This window comes from Halichoeres trimaculatus, unplaced genomic scaffold, assembly GCF_033239565.1.
Source record: "Halichoeres trimaculatus isolate MK-OKI-2021-1 unplaced genomic scaffold, fHalTri1.1 fHalTri1_scaffold_6, whole genome shotgun sequence".
Taxonomy (NCBI): Eukaryota; Metazoa; Chordata; class Actinopteri; order Labriformes; family Labridae; genus Halichoeres; species Halichoeres trimaculatus.
In genome coordinates, this window is record NW_027437184.1 from 11,376,004 (window position 1) to 11,398,542 (window position 22,539).

General features: G+C 40.4%; 1 protein-coding gene across 1 annotated transcript; it reads right to left on the reverse strand.

Annotated features, from left to right (window-relative positions):
• Positions 1 to 703: 703 nt before the first annotated feature.
• rars1 (arginyl-tRNA synthetase 1) lies at positions 704 to 21,916 on the reverse strand. The gene is made up of 15 exons (XM_074673188.1): positions 21,751 to 21,916; positions 17,803 to 17,937; positions 16,420 to 16,599; positions 16,114 to 16,222; positions 15,864 to 15,964; positions 14,672 to 14,793; positions 14,440 to 14,560; positions 13,993 to 14,122; positions 13,792 to 13,896; positions 12,025 to 12,203; positions 11,830 to 11,939; positions 11,586 to 11,691; positions 4,607 to 4,779; positions 3,973 to 4,220; positions 704 to 1,045 (listed from the first exon to the last, which is right to left on the reverse strand). Exons 1-15 carry the CDS (start codon positions 21,793 to 21,795, stop codon positions 936 to 938), a joined length of 1,974 nt encoding a protein of 657 aa, XP_074529289.1. The 5' UTR covers positions 21,796 to 21,916; the 3' UTR covers positions 704 to 935.
• Between the last annotated feature and the right edge of the window lie 623 nt (positions 21,917 to 22,539).

Genomic DNA, 22,539 nt, shown 5'->3' on the forward strand with positions numbered 1-22,539 from the left:
ATTCTAAAAAAAAAAACCCTCAGTGGTTGGCTTCTTTATTTTTTGTTTTGTTGTTTTGAATTTTATAAAACACTTGGAGGTGTAACCTTAGGAGTTATTTACTCCTGGGGGTATTTATAAGAGCCATAGGAGTGTCCCCTACTGTGCTTTTTCAGTATTTTATTTTGGGTCCAAATTCCGTGAAAAATGTAAGGGGTTTTGACTTGTCTTTTTCATGTACCTCTTGTGTTTTTTTTTTCAAACTTCTAATTTCTCAAAATTGTGAAAAAGACAAAGGGGTTACCTTTTGTGTTTTTTTAATATTACCCCTCAGGGTACACTTTTTTAGTTTTTTTTTTCCAAATTTGTGTTTTCAAAATGTTGGAAAAACACTGAAAAGTGTACACTGAGAGATACTCCAAAAAGAAAAAAAACACAATAGGTGCATGACCCCCTTATACTTTTTTTTTCCATTAAAGGTGTTATTTGTACGTAGAGCCTTTTGAAGTACCCTCAGAATGTCCCTATTGTTATTTATTTAATTTTACTGTATTGTTTTTTTGCAGAAGTTTTTTTTTAGGATTTTGTGAAACACTATCATGAGGGGTTATTTACTCCCAGGTTGTCTTTACTAAGGTCTTTGGAATGTCTATCGTGCTTTTTCAGATTTTTTTTCTCCAAATTCTTAATTAAATGGTTGAACACCAACACACACAGATACATAAATGACTGGCAGCAGATTGGTTGATGTTTGGCTTCACTTAGTGCTTTAATAAAAATGATATTTTACATGAGAATTTAAGTCATGAATCATAAACCGGTATTTGGGGGTTGGTATGACTTTAAAGAACAGATTTCCTTGAGTCGGATGAGTTTGGCTAAGATGTACATGAGACGTCTCTTCTTCAGGTTCCTCTCCAGGTTCAGAGACAGAGGCTGGTCTGATCCCCACGACATCACATCCTCTGAACAGGGTTGATGCCCAGGATGTCAAAGCCTTTTGCCATCACCATAGCAGTGGCTTCACAGAGCAGCATCCTCCACATGTTCACCTTCACCACCTCACCTGCAGAGACCAAGACAGATGATTTGATTTGAATACTTCACAGGTTTTAGTCTCAGATTTTAGTTAAAGGAAGAAAAAGAGATTATTTGTTAGAACAAAGAGGAAAAACACAGTGAGATGTCAGGTTGACAGGACATCAACAGAGAGGTCAAAGGTCATGTTTTTGACGCTACTGTCCTGCCATGTCAAGTGAAATTCAATGACCCTGGCATCTGAATCTACACACATCAGCTGTGACGGTCCAAGTCTTCAGGACAAACGCCTAGACGGAGCCAAAATCCAATAAAATCAAGAGTAACGAGCAGCAGAGGGAGGATTAAACAGACGGCTTGTTACGACGTTGATGCTCTCTGGCGGACAGAAAAATGAGTTTGTAATTTTCTCAAACGGGCTGACGACACAGTGATGCTGAGGCAAATGAGATGGAGGATTCAAGGAGACAAGAGCTGGCAGGTTTACCACTTTTCAAAAACCTGCACTAGAGCTGGCTGGATTTTTCTACCCCGAGTAGAAAAACATCTTCGTTTTTAGGGCTTTCAACTCAAATTGACATTACATTGAGATATGACAACTGAAAGTGTTTCATCTCAACTTCTGCTTTTAATTTAATGCTAATTTAATGATCATATTAATGTTTTATTGAACTATTTTTTATTGCCTTCTTGTAGTTTTATTGTATTTTAGCTGTAAAGCACTATGAATGGCCTTGTGTATGAATTGTGCTCTACAAATAAACTTGCCTTGCCTTAAGGTTTATAGTACTGTTTGTATCCTTAAAAACAGCTTATTAGAAGACTGGAGGTTTAGTATTTTTAGGGGTATTTTACTTTTTTTAATGGCCAGAATTAAAGAGCTGCAGATTGCAATGATAGTTCACTCAGTTTATTTGTTGTTGATCAGACGTAAGACTACCTGGAAGTTGTGTTTCACGCAAAAATGTAGGAACTTTTTCTGTGTAACTCATAAAATATAAATATTGATGCCAATGTGAAATACTGTCCTTGCAGAGCATGCCGCAAGACCCTGAAAAATTTAAATACAGACAAACCGTGAGGTCAAAAATGCACAAAGTACTCCAGGCCTTTAGAGGGAGCTGGTGTAACCTGGTTGCAGGTGTAAAACCATCTGTTAGCTAGCTGATTCTGTCGCCTGAATAACTCGATACTCTGGTGTTTCCACCTGAGACGTGAACCCATGAGAGGATTTGGAGCTTGGGCAGAGTAGACTGAAGAGGTGTGCTGTTATGACTCCGAGGGTACCAGGACTGGAGCCAGGTGAGTGAGCTGGGCTGAGACTGAGGGCCAATTCAACTTCCCTTGTTTTACCCCTTAGCCCTTGGCTTTCTTGCATTCGCATCTAGTTTAATTTTATGAATGATTAGACAGCTAAGCTGCATTAGCTACATAAGCTAACCAGAAGCTACATTATATAGATTCTGGACACCGAAATGTCCACATGAAGCTTAGCACAAGTCAGTCAGGAAGACTGTGTGGTTACACTCTTTAGTTTCCTTCACTCACCTTTACCCGCTTCTCACTACCAGCTGACTGAGGGTGTGTCAGCTTTTCCCTCTTTTCAATCACATCATCACAGATTTAATCATAAGCCAATCATCACAAAGCTGTCAGAGATTAAATGCTGTCTCTTCTGCTTGTCAGCTGTATTTCAGGTTCACTCACGACCCTCTTCCTCCCTGTACACCTCCCGTCTTCACTGCTCGGTTCTCTGCTCTTTAGCACCACAGTCCTCACCAAATCATCAACATCCAGCCTCCTCAAGACTCTTACCACCACCAGTGTCTAGACTCCATGGGAGGGATATTCATAAATCATAACATCATTGTACCCCTACATTTATTATTCGAAACACTTGATGGGTCTTACTACCAAACTTTAATTTTGCATTATTACAATAAATCTATTCATAACTATATTTGCTAACTGAACTATTTTTCTTACTATTTTTCCTAACTGAATTAAGGTTAGCTTTTCCTAGTTTAGCTGTCTCATCACCCAAATCTGACATTGGTTTATCATCACTTTATAAATATGTGTTTGATTTGGAAGTGAATAAACAGCTGCTCTGCCAACAATACAGCCAGTGAGCGTCAAGGGGTGATGACAAAGTGGGAATCGGGTGCCTTCGTGTTTCTAAGAGATGTGTCCTTAAAACAGAGGGCCAAGCGAAAGGGGCACACCAAGGAGTAAGATGAAGGGGAAAATGAAAAAAAGTGACAAGTGGGATTGGCCCTAGTATACAGCACGCATTCTGTGGTCCCCAAACTACCAACCAGTTTGGTCCTGGACTTTTTTGTATTCTTCTGTTGGGGTGCCAGACCCGCTGTAACCACTGCTCAGGTCTCTGGAGAAGGGCCCTGAAAGACTTCTGACCCTGTCACTGTCTTTATTTTTGTGATGATGATTTTGTGTCTGTGTTGGGCTCTGATGTTTGAACATATGAACATAACTGTCAGGGTTTTGTTTTTTGTTTTTTTTAAAGCAACAGTTTTGATGTTAAAAACACTCCTCTGTGCCCACATAAAGCCTCAAAGCCTCAGTGTTATGTTTCTGTCACTTTAAATCTGCCTCATGATCTCAGCTATCTGCATACACACACACACACACACACACACACACACACACACACACACACACACACACACACAGATTTCATCACCCACAAAGTAAAATGACGTTTAAAAACCCCTCCAGCTGAGGTTACTGCCACAGCGCTAACTGAGAATTAGCATAATTAAACAGCTCTAAGCCTGGAGTGTTAGCACTTCAGCACACTGCAGGGATAAAATGCTAACAGGGACAAGTGGAGCGCTAACAGAGTTAAGACTGCTTTTAGTTTTAAACCCTCTCAGAGTGAAACTCAGCCAGCTCCCATCCACAGCAGAATATTAAAGAACCTCTGTCCCGTACCCGTCTGCCTGTCCTTCTCCACACAGTAGCAGCTGTCGTAGAACTCGGTGAAGGTGGTGGCGAGCTCGTACAGGTAGTCACAGAGCGTGTGCAGCAGCAGGTCGTCCAGGATCTTCTGCAGGATCTCAGGGAATCTAAGGAGGCACTTTCCCAGCTTCCACTCCTTCTCATGGTCCAGGAGGACCTCGGAGGTCTCTGCTGCTTTCTTCAGAGTCGCCTCATCGATGTTGGCCAGACGAGCTATGGACCTACAGGACAGCAAACACACCATCAGTCAGTTTCTTTATCTTCGAACTCCAGGCTACAGAGGTGAATGATTAGTGGCATGATAACACTTTATTATTTCTTCTAATAGCAGAGTTCTAATATTTGTGCCCAGAATTCTTCTTAAATGGTTTTTCTGTATTTTTCCAGTCTTTATTTTGTCCCTCTGGTATGTAGTATCTGTACATGATTCACAGCTCAGGACTTTTGAGAAACAAACAAAAGAATTCCACCATATTTCAAAGGTTTGATCTTTGCTGCTTTGATACAAAGCTTTTAAAACCACCATGAACCGATCCTTGAAGAAGTAGTTTGAAAGATGAATATTTGCATATTTAAAAGGAAGAATTTAACCTGCAGTAACTCTCACCTGATGCGGGTGAAGGCGTAGAGCAGGTATGCTGCTGTGTTGCCTCGGTCGTCCAGCATCTTGTCAAAGGAGAAGACGTAATCGTTGATACGGTTGTGGGACAGGTCGGCGTATTTGATGCAGCCAAACGCCACAGACCTCTGGGCCTTTGTCAGCTCCTCTGGGGTCAGGACCTGCAGAGAGACAATCTCATTTTAAAGGCAGCGTTAACTATCTCCTCAATCCCCTGTCACTCTTTCAGACATTAAATATTCTGATAAATCTTCAGCTTTTATCATCTGGTAATTACTGCAGGCTGTACTCCATCTCCTGCTCCTCACTGCTGAAGCACTGAGTTGATTTAATCCAAATAATGAATTTAATTTACCGACCTCAGGCTGAGATTAAATTGACTTATTAAGTCATAGCCTTTCCTTGTGTGTGACGTGCGCGATACCGCAGGGAGTTAACTCAGTGAGGACGGTCTGAGTAAGACGGCAACAGAGCAAGGAAGCAACATGACAGGGCCTGAGCTAATGGGACACAACGTGACAGGCCAACAAAACAGAATGCAGCATGAGATAAAGGGAAAGGGACAGTGAAGCCAAAACACCTGGTGCTCCCCCTACAGGCTGACTGCAGTATCCTCTTCAACAGCGGAAACTTTACCAAGGAACTGGAAACCTCTTGAGGAACTCTGTGCATTTTGACAGCAGGAACTAGCATCTAAATTTAGTTCCTCAGTGACAGACTGTGATTACTTGGTTTAATAACTCCCAAACAACTGTCTTCTTTAGTCCTGTTTCCTCCAAGAGGTACACTTTGGTTTGGCTTGGTACAGCAAGGATTTTATGGCATTTCCTTTGACTAAAACCGGGATAGGTCCTCAAATTACCAAACTGTACTGTCCCACTTTTTGTTACCCTTCTGTTGGGGTGCCAAACATACTGCTCTGACCCCAGAAAGTGGAGCTAGAAACACTGCAGTCTGATTGGTTGAAAGAGTAATCGCCTCCTGTGCAAGACAGCAGTCACGTTTTTCATCTTCATTGGATTTATCAGTGCGGTGTCGTACTGCGGTGCTGTCACGCTATTACATTGCTGATATGGCTTTCAGCATCTGGTTTACACACCACCAACCAAGAAGGACGTAAGTCTCCAGTTGACAGGGTAGCTCTTTAATCTGAAACACTGGTCGGTCCATGTTGTGGCCTTATAATCCTTCATGTGGGGCATCTCAGGCGTTTTTAGATCTGTCTTTAGAACTTGTCTCTTTCTAGGGTAATATCTTTGTTGTAAACCCTCTGTCTCTTTCTTTCTGCCCTCTTCTGGTCTGGAGATGTAGTGCAGTGACGTTTTAATGCATCTCTCTATACGTTGCTGGCCTGATTTGCACAAATCAGTGAAAACACAGGCTACAACAGGCCATAGGAACCATTTAGCTCCTTGAAGAGAAGTTCCTGGGACTCTGTGTTGAACAGCACTGCCTCAGCTCCACCTCTTTGCATCATTCAATCAAAATTTAACTGTAGTCAACATTTCAAATATGGCGCCTGCCATTATTTGGCATCAAAATGCTTGACAGCAACAAAAGTGTGACGTCAGAGAGACCAAGTCCAGGTTTTATGCAATTCTTGGACTTGATTGTGTCTGAGTCTACAGCATCCCCAGCCCCCTGCCTCGGCAGCAGGCTCGCTTTGTATTTGAGAAAGAGGAGTTAAGAGGAACATGAAACAAGAACCAAAAAGAAATAATCCTGCACATCTCAAGAAAACAGCTCTTGCAGGCTGAGGATCACGGGGGCCAGGGTCAGAGTTTGTTTTAATGAGGCAGAGTTAGCAGATGGTAGACGTGGGCACCGACCCAGACAGCGAGCGCAGAGCTGGGCCAGGAGAGCCTGCAGGGAAAGCGAGTTGGCACCCGTTTCACAGAACCGTCTCCGCATTAAAATCATAGCAGTTCAACTGGAAGTCAGCGAGTGTTTACACCGCATCCAGTGCTCCAGATAATACTTAACCAGGTCAACTTTGTTGGGTTTTACATATTTTTTCCACATGAAAATTTAATTCCTTATGTAAACCGCTCAACATGAGACCCGGAAAACACACAAATTCAGCAGGAGGTCAGAGCTGTTAAACCTCCAGCTAATGACGGCCTCTGGACCAAAGGAGAGGCCTGTCAGAAGACGTTCTCTGAGACCAGCTGGAACAATTTAAAGGTCAAGGGGTGAGAAATACTTTCAATTACTCTACAACCAACAAAGATTTCTTTAACAGGATCCCAGCAAGCTGCACAGAGAGAAAGAAAGACTCCGGCTGAACTGAGGAGAGTAGCAGCTTTTTTAGAAAGTGTAATCCGCGAGCGTCAGAACAACACTCATCAGAAGATTACAGGATACACTAACACGTTTATGATATCATCCTCTAAATATCAGGGGAAACAACTGTTGGAGGAATCTCAGCTCTAACATTGGGTAAGAAATGTTCAATTCAAGGGAGATTAAATGTTTTTGTTACAGTTAACTCAAAGAATAAAATATTAATTTTTGGTCCTCAAAGGAGCTCAGTGCTAATGATGGCAGTTTTCAAACAAAGTTGCAACCTTCAGCACAGAAACACAACTCCCAAACTAAAAAAATACAAAACCTGCAGTTCCTCTACTGGCCACTTGAGGCTGGAACCCAAAAGTGAGTCATTGCCCATAAGCACCATACAAAAATGTATGTAATCAACAGCAGAATTAAACTTGTTTTTACAGTCAAACAGGAAACTAAAAAATAGGGATGGACCAAATATCAGCCGGGCCGATTACTGGGGCTAATACTCAATATTTTGAAGTATATCCGCATCAGCCTTATTTTAATCAGACATAAGAAATAAATTTAAAACTGGGTTACTTTGACTCTGATTCAAAAACAGACAAGATAAAATGATATCAGTTTCAATATCAATTGATATTGATAGCAATATTTTTCCGTTGCTAGGCGCTACCCAAGTAGCTGCCTGTTACAGCAGCTCTCTCGTCTTTGTCTGTTTCTTGTCATTTTTTTCGTCTCTTTTTCGTCATCTTTGTATTTGGAGTGGATCATCACTTTGTATGGTTCATTGTCGGTCACGGACACCAAACTTTTTGTGGCTTTGGCGATATTTTTGACTACTTTTCTCCTGTGTTTGTCTGGAGATCCTACATGTAACCATGGCTGCATTGTTTACATGCGAACTCAGCTGTTAGCAGCCTGTAGCATGCCAATGCTAACTAGTGTAGGGCTTGATGATTTCCCTCAAGCTGAGGAGGAGGAGGTGAGGACGACATGCCGGTTCTCGGGTGTGAGCTGGGAGATGACAATGTGGACCTGTCCTTCCATCCATCGTTGTTGGTAACGTGGGATCCAGCCCCGGGGGATGGACGAGCCATGCTAACCCAGCGGCATCGTGCTGTTCACGGACGTGGCTGACGGAGCTGACATCGGACGCCGGCGACACATCGGAGGAGCTTCGCCTGCTGTGAGCAGACAGGATCCAGGAGACAGAGACTGAACAGACTGCTGGGGAGGCTCAGTCCTGGACCCTGTGGAGGTGGAGACTGGCTGGGCTGGAGAGTGGTGGACGAGTGGTGGACGGGAAGTCGTCATCTATTTTCTTGTGGACCTTTTTGCACTTTCTATACTCTTTCTTATTTTTGTTTTCTTAAATGCTGCGGTGACTCCTGAATTTCCCCTCAGGGATAAATAAAGTATTTTCTATTCTATTCTATCAATTATATCAATTTACAGGAGAGGATACTAACACAATTGGGGGTGGGAGTAAAAAAAATAGAAAAACGGTTTATCAGGATTTTTAATTCGACAATATCAAAATTCTGTCCAAAAATCAATTATTATCTATCAAATTCAAATTCAAATTCTTCATTTCAGTCTCTATTTATAAACTGGGTTGGAAAAAAAGTTACCACTTTTCGCCAGCAGAGGGTGAAACGTTTCTCTCCGGTATAGTCAGGCATTACAGTTACAGCTTCAGGTCAACATTTCAAACCAAATACTATCTGACAGTAAATGGCAACCCTTTAACAATGACTAGATATTCCCCTTTCATTTATTTTTGGTTTTATTCAAAGTATTCACAGGGATGTTTGACTTTACTGTCTTTATATAACAGTTTATTTTTGGAATACAAGAACATTAATCCTAAACTTTAAGTTTTCCTTTCTTGTAACTCAGCTACTTCTGTGCTGTTTCATCTCTAGCGATACTGTGAAATTTATTCCCATCAGTTTCATGACTTATGTAAACTGTTCAGTTAATATGACTCATTTTATTGAGCACTATACACCTTTATTCCTCTGTTTCAAACTGTATTTGTAGGATTCTTGTTTTGTTAAATCTTTTAGCTTGCCTGACTTTAAAACTTTAAAAGATGCTAACAAAGGTATGGCTTCTCCAACGACGTGGGAGAAATTCAACTTTTATATGAGGAACAAAGGGGGGCAGAGCTCTTTAAAGTTTCAGGAGAATTAAGGGAATCAAAATATGAAATAAACTCAGCTGTAATGTAGTTTAAGGGCAAGCTGCCTCAATGATTTGAATCGGGATGCGACCTGATCAAAGAATTTGTTTCATTTGCAATCAAAAGGACAAAAACAGGCAGTGAATGTGTTCGTATAGAGCTGTAGATTTAAGTTTCAGAAGCCCATGATGAAAAGATGGAGGGGAGGAAGAGAAGAAGAAAAGCACCCACACTGAGTCTGGCTGAGATTTTCATCCTTTCATATTTTAGCTGTGCCCATGTCAGGATGTGATTAGAGATCCCCAGTTTGGCTCGGTTTATGCGGGATGGAAGAACTAACGGCTACTGGAGAGTGAGATGGTCATTACTGCAAAATCAGCCTCATCGTCCGAGGTGAATCCAAAGCAGAAATAATGAGCTAACCTCTCACTAAACGGCTGCTTATCAAACATTCAGCGTTCGACTCTGAACACAGAAAAACGGCTGTATTACGAGCTGAAAGAAGAGCCAGAAATGAGTCCAGCGGAGAGGAGGGCTCTGCCATCAGGACTCGCCAATTATTCAGGAAGAAATGAGAGAATTTAACACGACTTCCTCATGATGATTAAATATGAATCAGCTGAGAGCAGGCGGGAGGATTATTAGGATTTTATGAGGATAAAGAGTTAAATATATTCACAACCAACATCTTTTACCATTAAAAAACTGCAACGTGCTGCAGCCCTGTCCAGGTAAAGATGAAGGAAAGACCTGTCTGACAAGAACGAGGGTCTGAACTACACCAACTTTCCACAATCTCACCACAGTTTGGAAAAGCTCCAATGTCTTCTGCATCTTCCCGGAGCAACACACGGACTGTTACGCAGACACACAGACTGTCTCGCATTTAAAATGATGCAAAAATAAAACAGCACATAATCCAGGCATGAGGTTTCACTTTGGATAAAAAGTTTCCAAAACTTAACTGCTAGTGTAACGCCTGAAATACACCAGATACGTCAGCAGTGCGACTCCGCTGCACTGCGTCTTGATTGCATTTGTCAACTTACACCAGCTGCATGTTCAGTCCAACAAGCAGCGTGACTCACAGACAGCTGGAGTCATAGACTGAGGAGTTCCCACTCTTTCCCCTTCATTGATAAGCCTCTATTCATTCATGTTGGGCTGTAAAACCTCAAACCTGTTGACTCCTGGTCTGGCTCCGCTCATTATGTCCATTCGTCATCGTAGTCGAGCTAATGAACTGATTTTGACATGGACTGTTTTATTTTGAAAGTCACTGGGTCTGTTTAGGTAGTTTCCGGTCACGACTCCCTGACCTGCTCAATCTTACCTGCAACACGACAGACCAGCCATGCAGACGGACTGCAACGGCTTATAAGGTTCTGGGTTCAAATCCAACCCTTGGCCTCAATCCCACTTGTCACTCGGTACTCTCGCCTTGAGGAAAGTGGATAGAGCAGGCTCTATCTACTATCCCCTGTTCTCTGATTAAAGGCAAAGCCCAAAAAGTTAACTTAAAAAACAAAGTGCCAGGAACTTTTTGTTCGTAGTTACTGGCACCTAGGGTCCAGTGAAGATTATGTAAATAGGTTTTATGTGCTGGTTTTATTCGTGCAGACTGATTTGTTGCATCAACATTTTAAAGAAGACAAAAACTGCTTTAACCAGTAAAACCCTGGTCGATTTCTTCATCTAAAACATAAAGACAGCACAATTTGATATTAGTGGTCAGCTTAAAGTGTCACCTAATGTGCCTCTTGACCAGAGGATTCAGGAACGTAAAGCTCTGGCAAAACATTCCCAACATCTACTGACTGGCATCGACCAATTTTTAGTCCGTGTTTCCAAAATCAGGACGACGTATGGAGAAAAGACCAGTGATTACAAATCAGCACCAGACCAGTAGTAGGCAGTAAGACAATAACAAAGGCCTTTCAGCAGAACTGACACCATAGAAGAAGACAGGTATGCCGTGTAGCACTAGTGTTAGCCTGTTAGCATGGAGGATATCCAGCCTGTGCTGGTTTCGATGGAGGTTTTAGTGAGGGGATTATGACACGCAAATTTATACATTCACCACACTAAATTAGGATGCATTCCCAAGGACGACTTCTGTGTTGGAACAGCTGTTGCTAACTGGATATCCACTGACACATTCAGCTGAAGGTCACCAGTTTACAGGGTTTAAACTGGAACACCTGGAGCTGACAAAGACACATCTCAACTATAAGGCTTAAAGAAGACCACTGTGTAGGAGTTATTAAACCAAGTTCATCACGGCTGGGGGTCACCTTATTGTGGACAGAGGGAGGGAGGGGGAAATAAAAACACTATGGCTGCTCAGCCAATCAAAGCTCTTCACCCAAAGAAGTAAATTTAGACCCTAGTTCCTGGAGCTTTTCAGTTATGTAGCTATTTTGGAACTGACGTTTATCTTTCATGTTGCAAAAAGCTTTAAAAACCGTGGATATGCCTTTAAGGAAGAAGCTGTCTCACCTTGTCCCTCTCCTTCTCCTTCAGTTTGTCCATCGATCTCTTCAGTCCTTCCTCCAGCAGGTCCATCAGTCTCACTGTGTCTCCAGAACGAGTCTTAAACTTCTTCCTGGGAAAAAAACACGATACAGCGACATCTTTGAGAGGCTAAAGAGGAGTCCACTTCATAGGGCCGACTCGTGGCCCCTCATGTAACCGCAAGACGTTTGATTTCATGGAGAGCAAGGGGGGAGTGTTTCAGACTTACTTGTCCTCCCCCAGCACAACTCCGAATCCTGCATGTTCCACTCGAGTCACCTTCGGGTCGTACCAGCCGATCATCTGAGCTGCAGCAAACACCACCTGGAAGTGTGTGGCCTTCAAACAAACACACACACACATACAGATTCAGTGATTTATGAATCAGACGTCCTCTCCCTGATCACTCTGATCTTCCTCTCACCTGTCCGCTGTCAGTCACATAGATCACGATATCTGCTTTCTCATCAAAGATTCGTTGCCGGATCGCCGCCAGGTCGGACGTGTCGTAGGTGTAACCGCCATCAGACTTTACAATGGTCAGTGGGATGGACTGACCCGGGGCAAAGACGATCTTACGGCCTTCATCCATCGTCGACAGACCTGAGAGAAGAAGGAGGGAAGGAAGAGAGTGAGGTAAGAAGGGACAACATGTGAAAAGAAAGGAGGGGGGAAAAGGCATAAAAACAAGAGAAAGGTAAGATGTAAAGTAGAATAAAGAAGAAAGGAAGGAAGTAGCAAAGGAAAAGTAGAAACAAAAAGGACAGTACAAAAGAGAAAAGGATCAAAAGGAAGGATGTATGTATATAGGGAAGGAAAGGCATAAGGACAAACAAAGAAATGAGAGAAAAAGGTAAAAGGAAGGATACAGGAAGGATGGGCAGAAAAGAAGGACCAGAGAGATAGAAAGCAAGGACGTAAGGGAGGAGGAAGGAGAAAAAATGGATGTCGAGAAGAATAAAAGAAAGTAATATAGGATGAAAGGATGGAGAGGGCAGTAAAGCAGTAAGGAGATGACAAAGAGAAAGAGAGATAGGGAGGAGGGAAGGAAGGAAGGAAGGAAGAAAGGAAGGAAGGGAGGAAGGATACAAATGAAAGACACAAGTAAGAAAAAGGGTATGAGGAAAGAATACCATGAGAAGGGAGAAAGAAAAGACAGAAGGAGGACAAAGGAACCAAGGTGAAAGAAAAAGGAACGAAAAGGAAGACACTGTATGTGGGTGGAGAAAAGGGTAAAGTAGAAAGGAGACAAAATGTAAAGGAGGTAGGACAAAAGAGGAAGGACACAGGGACAAAGAAAAGAGAAAGACAAGAAGGATATAAGGAAAGAGGGAGAAGGAAGAAAGAGGGACACAGACAAGGATGTTTTAAAGAAGGAAGGAAAAAGAAAGGAAAGATGCAAAGAAAGGGAAATGAGAAATAATGATGGATATAAGGGAGCAGGAAAAAGAAAGGGCAAAAGGATGAATAACGAGAGTAAGGCAAAAAATAAAAAAGGAATAAGAAAAGGAGGATTAAGAAAGTATTGGAAGAAAGGACGAAGGTGACAGAAAGGAAGGATGTAGGGGAGAAGGAGAGAGAAATGGTGTTGAAGTGATTGAAAGCAACAAAGCAAGTAAGGAAAGAAGAAGAAAAAGTAAAGAGGGAGACAAAGGACAAGAGTAGAGAAAAGAGAAGGACAAGAAAGATTTAAGGAAGGAGAAGGATTGGAAGGATAATACATAAAAGGCGGGAGAACAAAAAAAATGGTCATGAGGAAGGAGAAAAGGAGATGGAGGGAGGAGAAAAAGGAATGACTGGAGGAAAGACAGGATTTGTGAAGCAAAAGAGTGGTAAAATGAAAGGATGATTTGAGGAAGAAAAGAAGGGACAGTGAAATAAAAACGAAGAATAAAAAAATCAAGGGACAGCAGAATCATTCCTAAAAGAGTTTCAATAGGACAAAGGAGAGACAACACTGCCCTCCTGTGGTCACAACGGGGAACTGCAGGTTGATAATTAAAACCCTGAAGAATTATTGAAGTATTCATCATTTCAATTGGTTGAACTCTTTGATTCTAGGAAGATTTTAGTTCATACTAAACAGAACAACTGCTGAGGGGTTTTACTTTGAAATGGATGTAAAATAACTGCTGACAAAAACTTTGAATCAATGTTCAAACTTGTTTTCTCTGACATGCTGCACACTGACCTTTCTCATCAAACTCCTTCACCACCTCGGTCATCATGTCCTGGTAGAAGGACTCTCCTCTCTCGATGATGGTGACGTCAAGGCAGTCATACACTTTCTGAAACTCTGACAAACACAAACACGGTCTGGGTTTAAAAAGAAGAAATTAGAATAAAAAAAAAAAACAAAGACTGAGGAATAATAAACTCAGGTGAGATCTACCTTTCCTGGAGACGTCACAGATCAGGTTCCAGGCTTTGATGAATTCAGGCTCTTTGCTCTGCAGCCGAACGACACACTGATATGCTCGCTTCTTGAATTCCTCCTCCTCGTCAAACCTCTTCTTTGACTCCTGATGAGAAAACGGAGTAGGGAAGAGGAGAAGTTACTGAGAGAAGAGAGGACAATGTGTGGAGTAAATGAAGTGTGGAGGGAAATGAGGGGAGACGTGGAGCAGAGGAAACTGAATGTTTGCAAAGTGTGCAACATGTCTGCTCTATGCATGTTCATGTCTCTGCAGTCTGACACAGCAGAGACATGGGGATGCACAGAGCGGTCTTTGAACGGCATTCCTCTTCTTCTTTCTATCAACAATTGTTTCTAACAGTGCATTGTGAATCAAGCTTCAGAAAAACACCTGCACAGTCAAATATGCATGTAAAGACTGACTTTGTAGAAGGCCTGCAGGTCACTGATGGGTGGAGAAACAGTCAGGTAGTCTGGGAACTTATCCTGGAGGTGAGCGATCAGCATCCCAAACTGAGTCCCCCAGTCACCCACGTGGTTTAACCTAAGGAGGAAATAAAGGGTCGGATGCTGGGATGTTTACGCAGAGAGGATGACGTGTAACTTTGGTAAACTGAGCTGTAACTCTGTGGTTGTTACAGGTGAACAAACAAACCTGAGAACGTCGTAGCCCAGGAACTCAAACAGCCGACACATGCTCTCCCCGATGATGGTGGAGCGGAGGTGACCCACGTGCATCTCTTTGGCGATGTTTGGAGAAGAGAAATCCACGACCACCTGAGAAGCAGAAACAAACACAAACGTAAACACAAATTTTATTTAGTATATTTAGTATTTAACAGTTATTCCACAGACTATAAGGGATACAACAAACCAAACATAATGAAAAAACACTTCTTTACAGGTTCTGAAACCTTACATTTCTGCAGTCTAACACATTTTTCTCCTTAAAGAATAACAAAACTAAGAGGAAATACAAACATTTACCAATTTCTTTGTCAGAATTACATCAAAGATAAGTCATTTTAAGAAATTAAATTGCAAACAGAACTTATATTAGCTGTTATCAAAAGTTAAACTCCTGTGGCCACACATTGAATGTCACATTCAGCCTCTGAAAGTGGACTACCATAAAACCTCCTGTACAGGACTCTGTCTTCAACAATGTGCAGTTTTTATGCAGATGTGTAGCTCTTTGTAGCAACATCTGTTGTCAGTGCAAGCTACCTTTTACTTTGTCAAACTCAGCTCAGAACCACCACTCACAACCGTTTCACAGACTCACTACCACCCTCCGCTGGTCACTTCTATCAAAATGAAGATTCTCTGCAGCCAAATCTAACATCAACAACAGGAAAAGTGGCTCAGTGGAGTTTTTCTGTCTATTTTTGGTGTATTAGTGTACTCCCCTGCAGGGGTAAAAGTTATCTGAAACACTGTTTTTGGGAGATACAAGCTGAAAAGTAGGGAAACCCCTGATCTTATGGAGAAGAAGAGCTCAGGTTTTGGCGTCGTGGTTGGAACAGAAGCCAGCGGTGGTCATGAATTTGAACCTGGGACCCTTTCCAGAACGTCATCCCTCGTGCTCCACGAGTCCCCTGCTCTACCTACCGTCCTGTCTTTTGAATAAAGAGTACACAGCTTTTCTGAGTTCCTACCTCTGGTTGAAATACCGATAGCATAGCAGAAAAAATATATTGTATACTGGTGTGCAGGTTGCAAGGGTGTGCAGGATACAACTCACTCTCTATGTGACTTAAATGATATTCAAAGTGCACCTTATTCTCCAAACTTTACGGTGATTAAAGCAAACTAAAGGAGTACTCCCTGGTTTAATGATGACTCACTCTTTTCTTGGAGGCCAGAGGAGGAGGCTGAACTCCGTTCATCAACAGGTTGCTGATCAGCTTGGACACAAACTTCCTCTCCAGGTGGATGTTGATGAAACCTGAAGGGATAGAGACATCAGGGAGAAGAAATGAAAATAATGTGAGGGATTATATTTCACATTGAATTACAAAGCCCTGACATGTGTCTAAAACAAGAAAGACAAAAAGCAGCAATCCAACAGAGATCTTAGATGAATCTCAGCCGTACCTGGTCCTGCTATTTCAGTTTTCTGGATGAGCTCATTCTCTGGAATATTCTGGATGATCTTCTCTGCAATCTCCCTTGGGTTGACTTTCATTCCTTTTGCCTTCAGCATCTGTAGTCAGACAGAGAGAAATTCAATTTCTCTATTGATAAACTCATTAAGAAGTGAATCTGTCACAGTTTGAGAGAGTAAATTAAAAAAGGTCAAAATTTGGCTTTAAGTTTGGATTATGATTGAAGCACTCGCTGTGACTCGTTCAAACTCCCACCTCAGTGAATGGTTCATTTTCTCTGACTTGGCGCTCTCACCTGAGCCATGGCCATGGCACTGTTGCACTGGTAGTCTCCAAACTTGGCCTGCTGGTTGGGCGCCACAGCCAGCGGGGGGTCGTCCAGCTCAGGGCAGGAAGCCCGGATAGCCTGGCCGAAAACCTCCTGGAGCCGCTGGTTGATGTTCAACATGGCGTTGCTGCAGTGAGCTTTCGTTTCCTGCGGGACACACAGGATACCAGCTTCATGACTAGAACAAAGCCCAGATTCATGAATTCAACGGGCAGAATCTAATTAATTTATTGAAGAACCAGAGGTAAAAATCAGTAAGATTATCTAAACACATGTTAAATCTATTTATGACATTTTCAAGGGACAGCAAGCAAAGAGAGAAAAGTAGGGGTTCCAGGATGGATCCCTGCGGCACACTTTATGACTCAAGAGACATGGGGTGAATCACTGAGTTCTTGTCAAGACTGAGTTTGTGCAGATTTTTAAAACTTAACATATTCACATGCTGCAAGAATCCCTGAATCTGTCTTTAATCTGATCCCACACTTAGTTTCAAAAATAGCACCAGATCTCTACCGGACTTGCCAAAAATAATCTGGTGAGCTTCTAACTGTTTTTTATGTATTCTCTTTCATCGCTCCTCTGATTCCCCTTTTCTATCCTCAATTCTTGTTTAGCAGAGGCTTTTGGATCTTTCATTGTCTCAAATATAAAGAGAAAAACTGCGGTGAATGAGGGTGGAGGAAAACCTTTTTACCACTCTGTATGGAAATTCATTACAGGTAATAATCCTGATGCTGTGTACTGGTATATGGGAAACTAAAAGCATTATGGTAATGTGTGTTTGATATATATGAGATAGATATCTGATGTTTTGTGTTTAGGACAGATGTATTTTGAGGAGTGGGTCTCAGGGTTCACCTTCCTCATCATATATCAATGTGTTGCTACACACAGCTGTGTACTATAAACTGATTAGAGGGTGGTGGTCTTATTTCGTTTAAATCACAAATTCATGTACAACAGAGCAAAGGTCTTGTATTCCACTATATAATCTGTCATACTGAATAAAGATAAGAGAGATCAAGGATTGAATCAAGCACTCATTGTTGTTTTCTTCTCTCTGCCTCTGATCAGAGATTTGGGCTGGGCCTACTCCATGTACGAAGGTTGGGCCACTGTTTTATAGCTTTATTAGTCCTTGCCTATATCCTGATATATCTTATCTCTAAGGCAATCTAAACTTTTAAATTATATGCTCTTTCATTTTCAAGTCCCAGATCTTATTGGGAATGATCAGAATATTCAGTCACTACCTTTACTGCCAATAACCCAAACAGAACTTAACTTCAGTGCACACCCTGAACCACTTTCAGCGCATCTAGACCTCCTGCTGTCTGTGTCACTCACCCTCTTTAAAATGTTAAGGCGGTACTTGAGTTTGGCGTTCTCCTCCCTGAGCTCCTCTAACCGAGGAGATGGACTCTGGTTTTGGGGGTTTTTAAGACTCTCAATCTCAGCTGAGAGACTCCGAATCTCCTGTTCCTGGAAAGAAAAAAAGAAATTCTTGTACTCTTTCAGGACAACCACGATAATCAATATGCTGTGTTTGAGTAATATAGATCTTACATCCTGCCTAAAAGTCTGGGAACAGTTAACCGTATAAGATTTGAAACAGAATATGGTTTCACTTTTGCCACATGGAAAAAAAATTGTCAAAATTAGAGAGGACCAAATGTGATGCAGCACAATAAATCTTCATATCTGACACTATGTTGGAAAGGCATGGTGAAATTTCCAAACAAAATTGCTTCACATAGTCCCAGAATTTGCTCTTATGGTCAGTCATCCTTTCCTTGAAATTTAGTCATTTAAACACTACATGAGGTTAAATTTAATACAACTTCTCCTTTTCTTGAATAAAAAAAAATCCTTGGATTTCATTCGTGAAACAAAGCACTCAGAGTTATACCTTGAAAATATTTTTTATGGCTTAAAATATATGTTTTTGAGTTCCTCGATTGCAATGATGAGAAAATAGCAAATTACTGATTTATCATACTTTTAATTGTGTCACCAAAATAAAAAACACAAAGAACTTGGACCAAAAAACAAGACTTCCTCAATGGCAAAATTACACAAAAGTTCAAACCTAAGAGAAGAGCTTCCACAAAAATAAAACAGGACAGAGATTAATGAGTGCTTCTAAAACTACTACACTGTTTCCGATAAAACTTAATCACTGATTTTTACTGCTGTTGTGTTTTTACTGCACCAATTCAGAAGATCTGATAAGACATGAGGCCGTGACTGTCAGTCAGAGTGAGAGAGAAACCAAAAGAAGGCTCACAGTCTGAACATGATGCAATGTTGCAAACGCAACTTACCTTTATTTAAAAGACTCATTTAAATACAACCTAGCTGAAACAAAGTGCTGTACATAAATAGACAAAACAATGCAGGCATAAAACAACAATGGATGGGAAAAAAAGGAAAAAGAGTATCATGCAGGGTTAAAAGCCGAGAAATAAAAATGGGTTTAAGAAAAGTTTTAAAAATGGACCGTGAGGAGGCTTGTATGATGTGGAAAGTAAGCTCATTCTACAACACAACAGCAAAAGACTTTCAAATACTCCTGAAAATCAAACTCATGTCAAAATGAGTTGGAGGGGGTATTTCCAATTACCCGTAACATAATTTATCCTGCATTTTTTTTTAAATGTGCAGAAGTTTGACTAAACTGAGATTGTGGTGTCACAGAGAGCATTAAGTTGAAAAAAAAGTCATTTCTCAGTTTTAAAATCCTACAAAATTTAGAACTTGAAAACCCTTAAATGTGAAAACTGGAATCATTTCTACAGTATTTCTTTTTAAATGAGATAAAAGCAGATGAATTACCTTCACTCAGCTCTCTGTAGTCAGAAGTTTTAATCTTTACTCAGGAATGAGTCAGTGTGGTAATGCAGAGGCAGATGTACCAAAGGCAAGGATATTACAAAGGGAGTGACCAATCAGCTTTGACTTCCTATCTCTGTGAGCTCCCTGAATGAACCTCCCTTTATAACTCCAATAAATAAACGTTATCAGCTTGACCCATAGTAATGTCAATCACAGATTTTAAAGCAGTTTTTAATTCACTCAGTTGACCTATAAACATAATTAATGTTCAACAAATTCAGTTCTTGTTAAGCTTTTAGTTTTGCTGTGTTTTTTTTTTACTTTAGGATGAAGATTTTAGAATGTGAAATTCAGTCATCTAAAATGCTTATTGGTTAAAACATGTGACTCTTATGAATATGAATTACTTTCTCCATGAACCCAGAGATCTTGAAAACAAACATCTGATCCACAGAGAAAGCACATCATTTCCTTAAACCGAACCCTGACTTCTTATAAGAGCTTCTTTTAAAGTAAGTGACTAAAGATGAAACTAAAAGTATGCTCCAGGATATGATGCAACAATCACCCACATTTCATTCTGACAAAGAAAAAAACATATAATTCATGTCAACACAACTCTCTACCTGGAAATCAAACTTGGGTTTTAATTCTTTTTGCAATCTTAATGCAAAAATCTTTAATTCTTTCTACAAATAAAGATTGAATCTGGCTCTGGCTTCTCATGGGTGAAGTTTAACTACCTCCTGTAATCATACTTGATGATTACATGGTTAAATAATGAGTTTGTGTTTCTAGACTGTTTATCAGACAGAAGTTCAAAAAGAATGGATTTAACTGTGAGACAGTTTAAATTTCAAATGTGGCTCAGGTGCTCTCGCAGATCTCAACTAGCTCCACCAGAGGGCGCCAAACATCTCTTCAATAAATTTGAAACGAGGTGGATATGGATCTTAGCTCAATCAGACAGAATTACGAGGTATCGAGTTAGAAATTTGTGATGAAAACAAGCCTCACTTTAAAATTCTATTCCATTTTTAATACAACACAAATTAAAACTCAGTATTGTGAGTCATACTTACATTTAATCACATTTAAAAGCACCAAAGCTGGTGAAAAAAAACATATTTAGAACTACATGTTAAAACTAAAACCCCAACAAACGAAAACAGAAAGTCTCCTTCAAAGGACAAAGAGTGTAGGAAGGCACATTTATTCTGTAGTTTTTCTATCCTATATACACCTATTTAGCCTAATTACTGCTTTTTTTAATGGTCTTTATCAGTAAAACATCTGCAATGTTTTTCCAAACTTTGTTTTGTTTTTTTTACTGATTAGTGCTGTTTATTTTATGAAATCTGCTGCCTGGACTAAAAGCTTTGTCAAATCATTAGTAACTTGAACGTACTTACTTACTTAACTTCCCATCCATCCAGGTCAATTGTGCAACAGGTGATCTAAGTTTCAACGCTTTTATAAAAGAAATACAACACTGTAAGAAAAATAATTCAGCACTTTTCAAACTTGAAGTATGTGGAAGCCCATTTCTACCAGTTTTTCTTTTTATTTAACCTTTTATCATTTATTTATTAGCATTCTGGTTTGTAACCCATTGAGATCAGGATTTCTTTTACAAGAGGGACATGGCCAAGAGGGCAGCAACAATAAAGTAAACAGTCAAGCAGGACTGGGGCAATTTTTTAAAAAAACATTTATATTTTTCCCTGGCAGTACCAGGTTTTAAATATAAGTACACCTTGGTATCCTATAATTTTATTATTGGGCAATTTTGTTTTATTTTTCGACCTGGCAGACATGGGCTTCCATACCAAAGTATTTGTAAATGTAATAACTCATTAAAACTGACAACTCTTCCATAACACTTATGCATATGTTTTACTGGTTTTATGTAATCTCATTCCCTGGAAAAAATAATTTGAGTGCACATTCACTGGAAAAAAGGGCAATGACTGAACAAAAAGAAGAGAGATAAAGTTTACAGTGTAGTTGTGCTTCTTGTTGAAGCCGAATACAAGTTTAGTATGCCTCACCATCAATTAATTTATTCTTTAGTTGTTTTATTGCTTTTTCAATGAAAGTGTGAAATTAACTGTTTATTCAATGAAGTTTGGCGTTACCTCTGATCCTAAAAAAGGAGTGTGTAGCACTTCGTCCACCAGAAATCAGAATAAGACCAAACACTAAAGTTTGAGTTTTAACTTTAAATAATAGTTTTTCATGAAACATTTTCGGGCGGAATTTAAGAAAAGAAGCTCTTTATATAATTGTGTTCATTGTTTTTTTCGATGATGTTTCTGTTTTTAATAAAAAGAAAGTAAACACTGACATGAATCTTTTATGACTGAGGTTTGGTGGGGCAATCTGAAGCCGGTCGTCGCCACGCGTTTATTTAGCCCGTTAGCATTCGTTAGCTTCCTCATACACACACAGGCCATTTACCTGCTGCTGCAGCCGGGCCGTGTACTCTGTCAGTGGGTCTCCCATCCTTCAGAATTACCGAAGACAGACTCTAAAGAGAGCAGGAGGAGAAATCTCGTGGCTGATGAAACAAACTGCAGACAGGAAACTGTCCAACGCTTCTTTATTGTACTTCCGGTTCTGGAAACGTCTTGTTTTTCTTCCTCGTGTGTGCCGGCGGACCTCCAAACGACGGTTACAAGCAGAGACTGCCCCCTGCTGTCACACTCTGTGAAGAGCAGGTAGAAGAGCAAAGCTTCACTTTAAGTGACTTTAATTTTGAGGCAAAACACAAAAATAACATGAACATCCACTTCCATTCATGATTTATTTTATGACCCCTTATCTTATCTGAGCCACAACAAATAAAAAACAAATACACATTAAAAATACACTGTACATATTTTGAAAACAAATACACATTTGTTAAATTAAAAAAAAACTTAAATATAAATAAAAAAAAACTATAAATGTCCACTTGTTGAAATAAAGAATGCTCAGGAAAGAACATTATACGCTTCATACCTGCATGTATTGTCCTTCACAACAATGCTACCAGGCTCAATGTTCCTCTCTGTGATGATGTTTTTGATCCACCTGAGCCTGTTGAAGAACTAGACCAACCTGTGGTCTTCTGTCAGAATGAGGGACTGACTGGACATGTAGAAGCAGATGCAATTGTTAGAAATTACTTTGACAGGTGCATCTTTGAATATTGTTTCTTTGAAATTAATGCACAGTGATCAATAACAGAAAATTTGAATATATTAT

Bases quoted from the DNA above. Each gene is read 5' to 3' on its own strand.
- rars1 (XM_074673188.1), bottom strand. From the start codon at position 21,795: ATGGGAGACCCACTGACAGAGTACACGGCCCGGCTGCAGCAGCAG. The intron at 14,123-14,439 runs GTCAGTCTTTAC...TTTTCTCATCAG, and splicing joins ACCTGCAGGCCTTCTACAAA to GAGTCAAAGAAGAGGTTTGA. The intron at 11,940-12,024 runs GTGAGAGGAAGA...GTTTGTTTGAAG, and splicing joins ATGTGACTGACAGCGGACAG to GCCACACACTTCCAGGTGGT.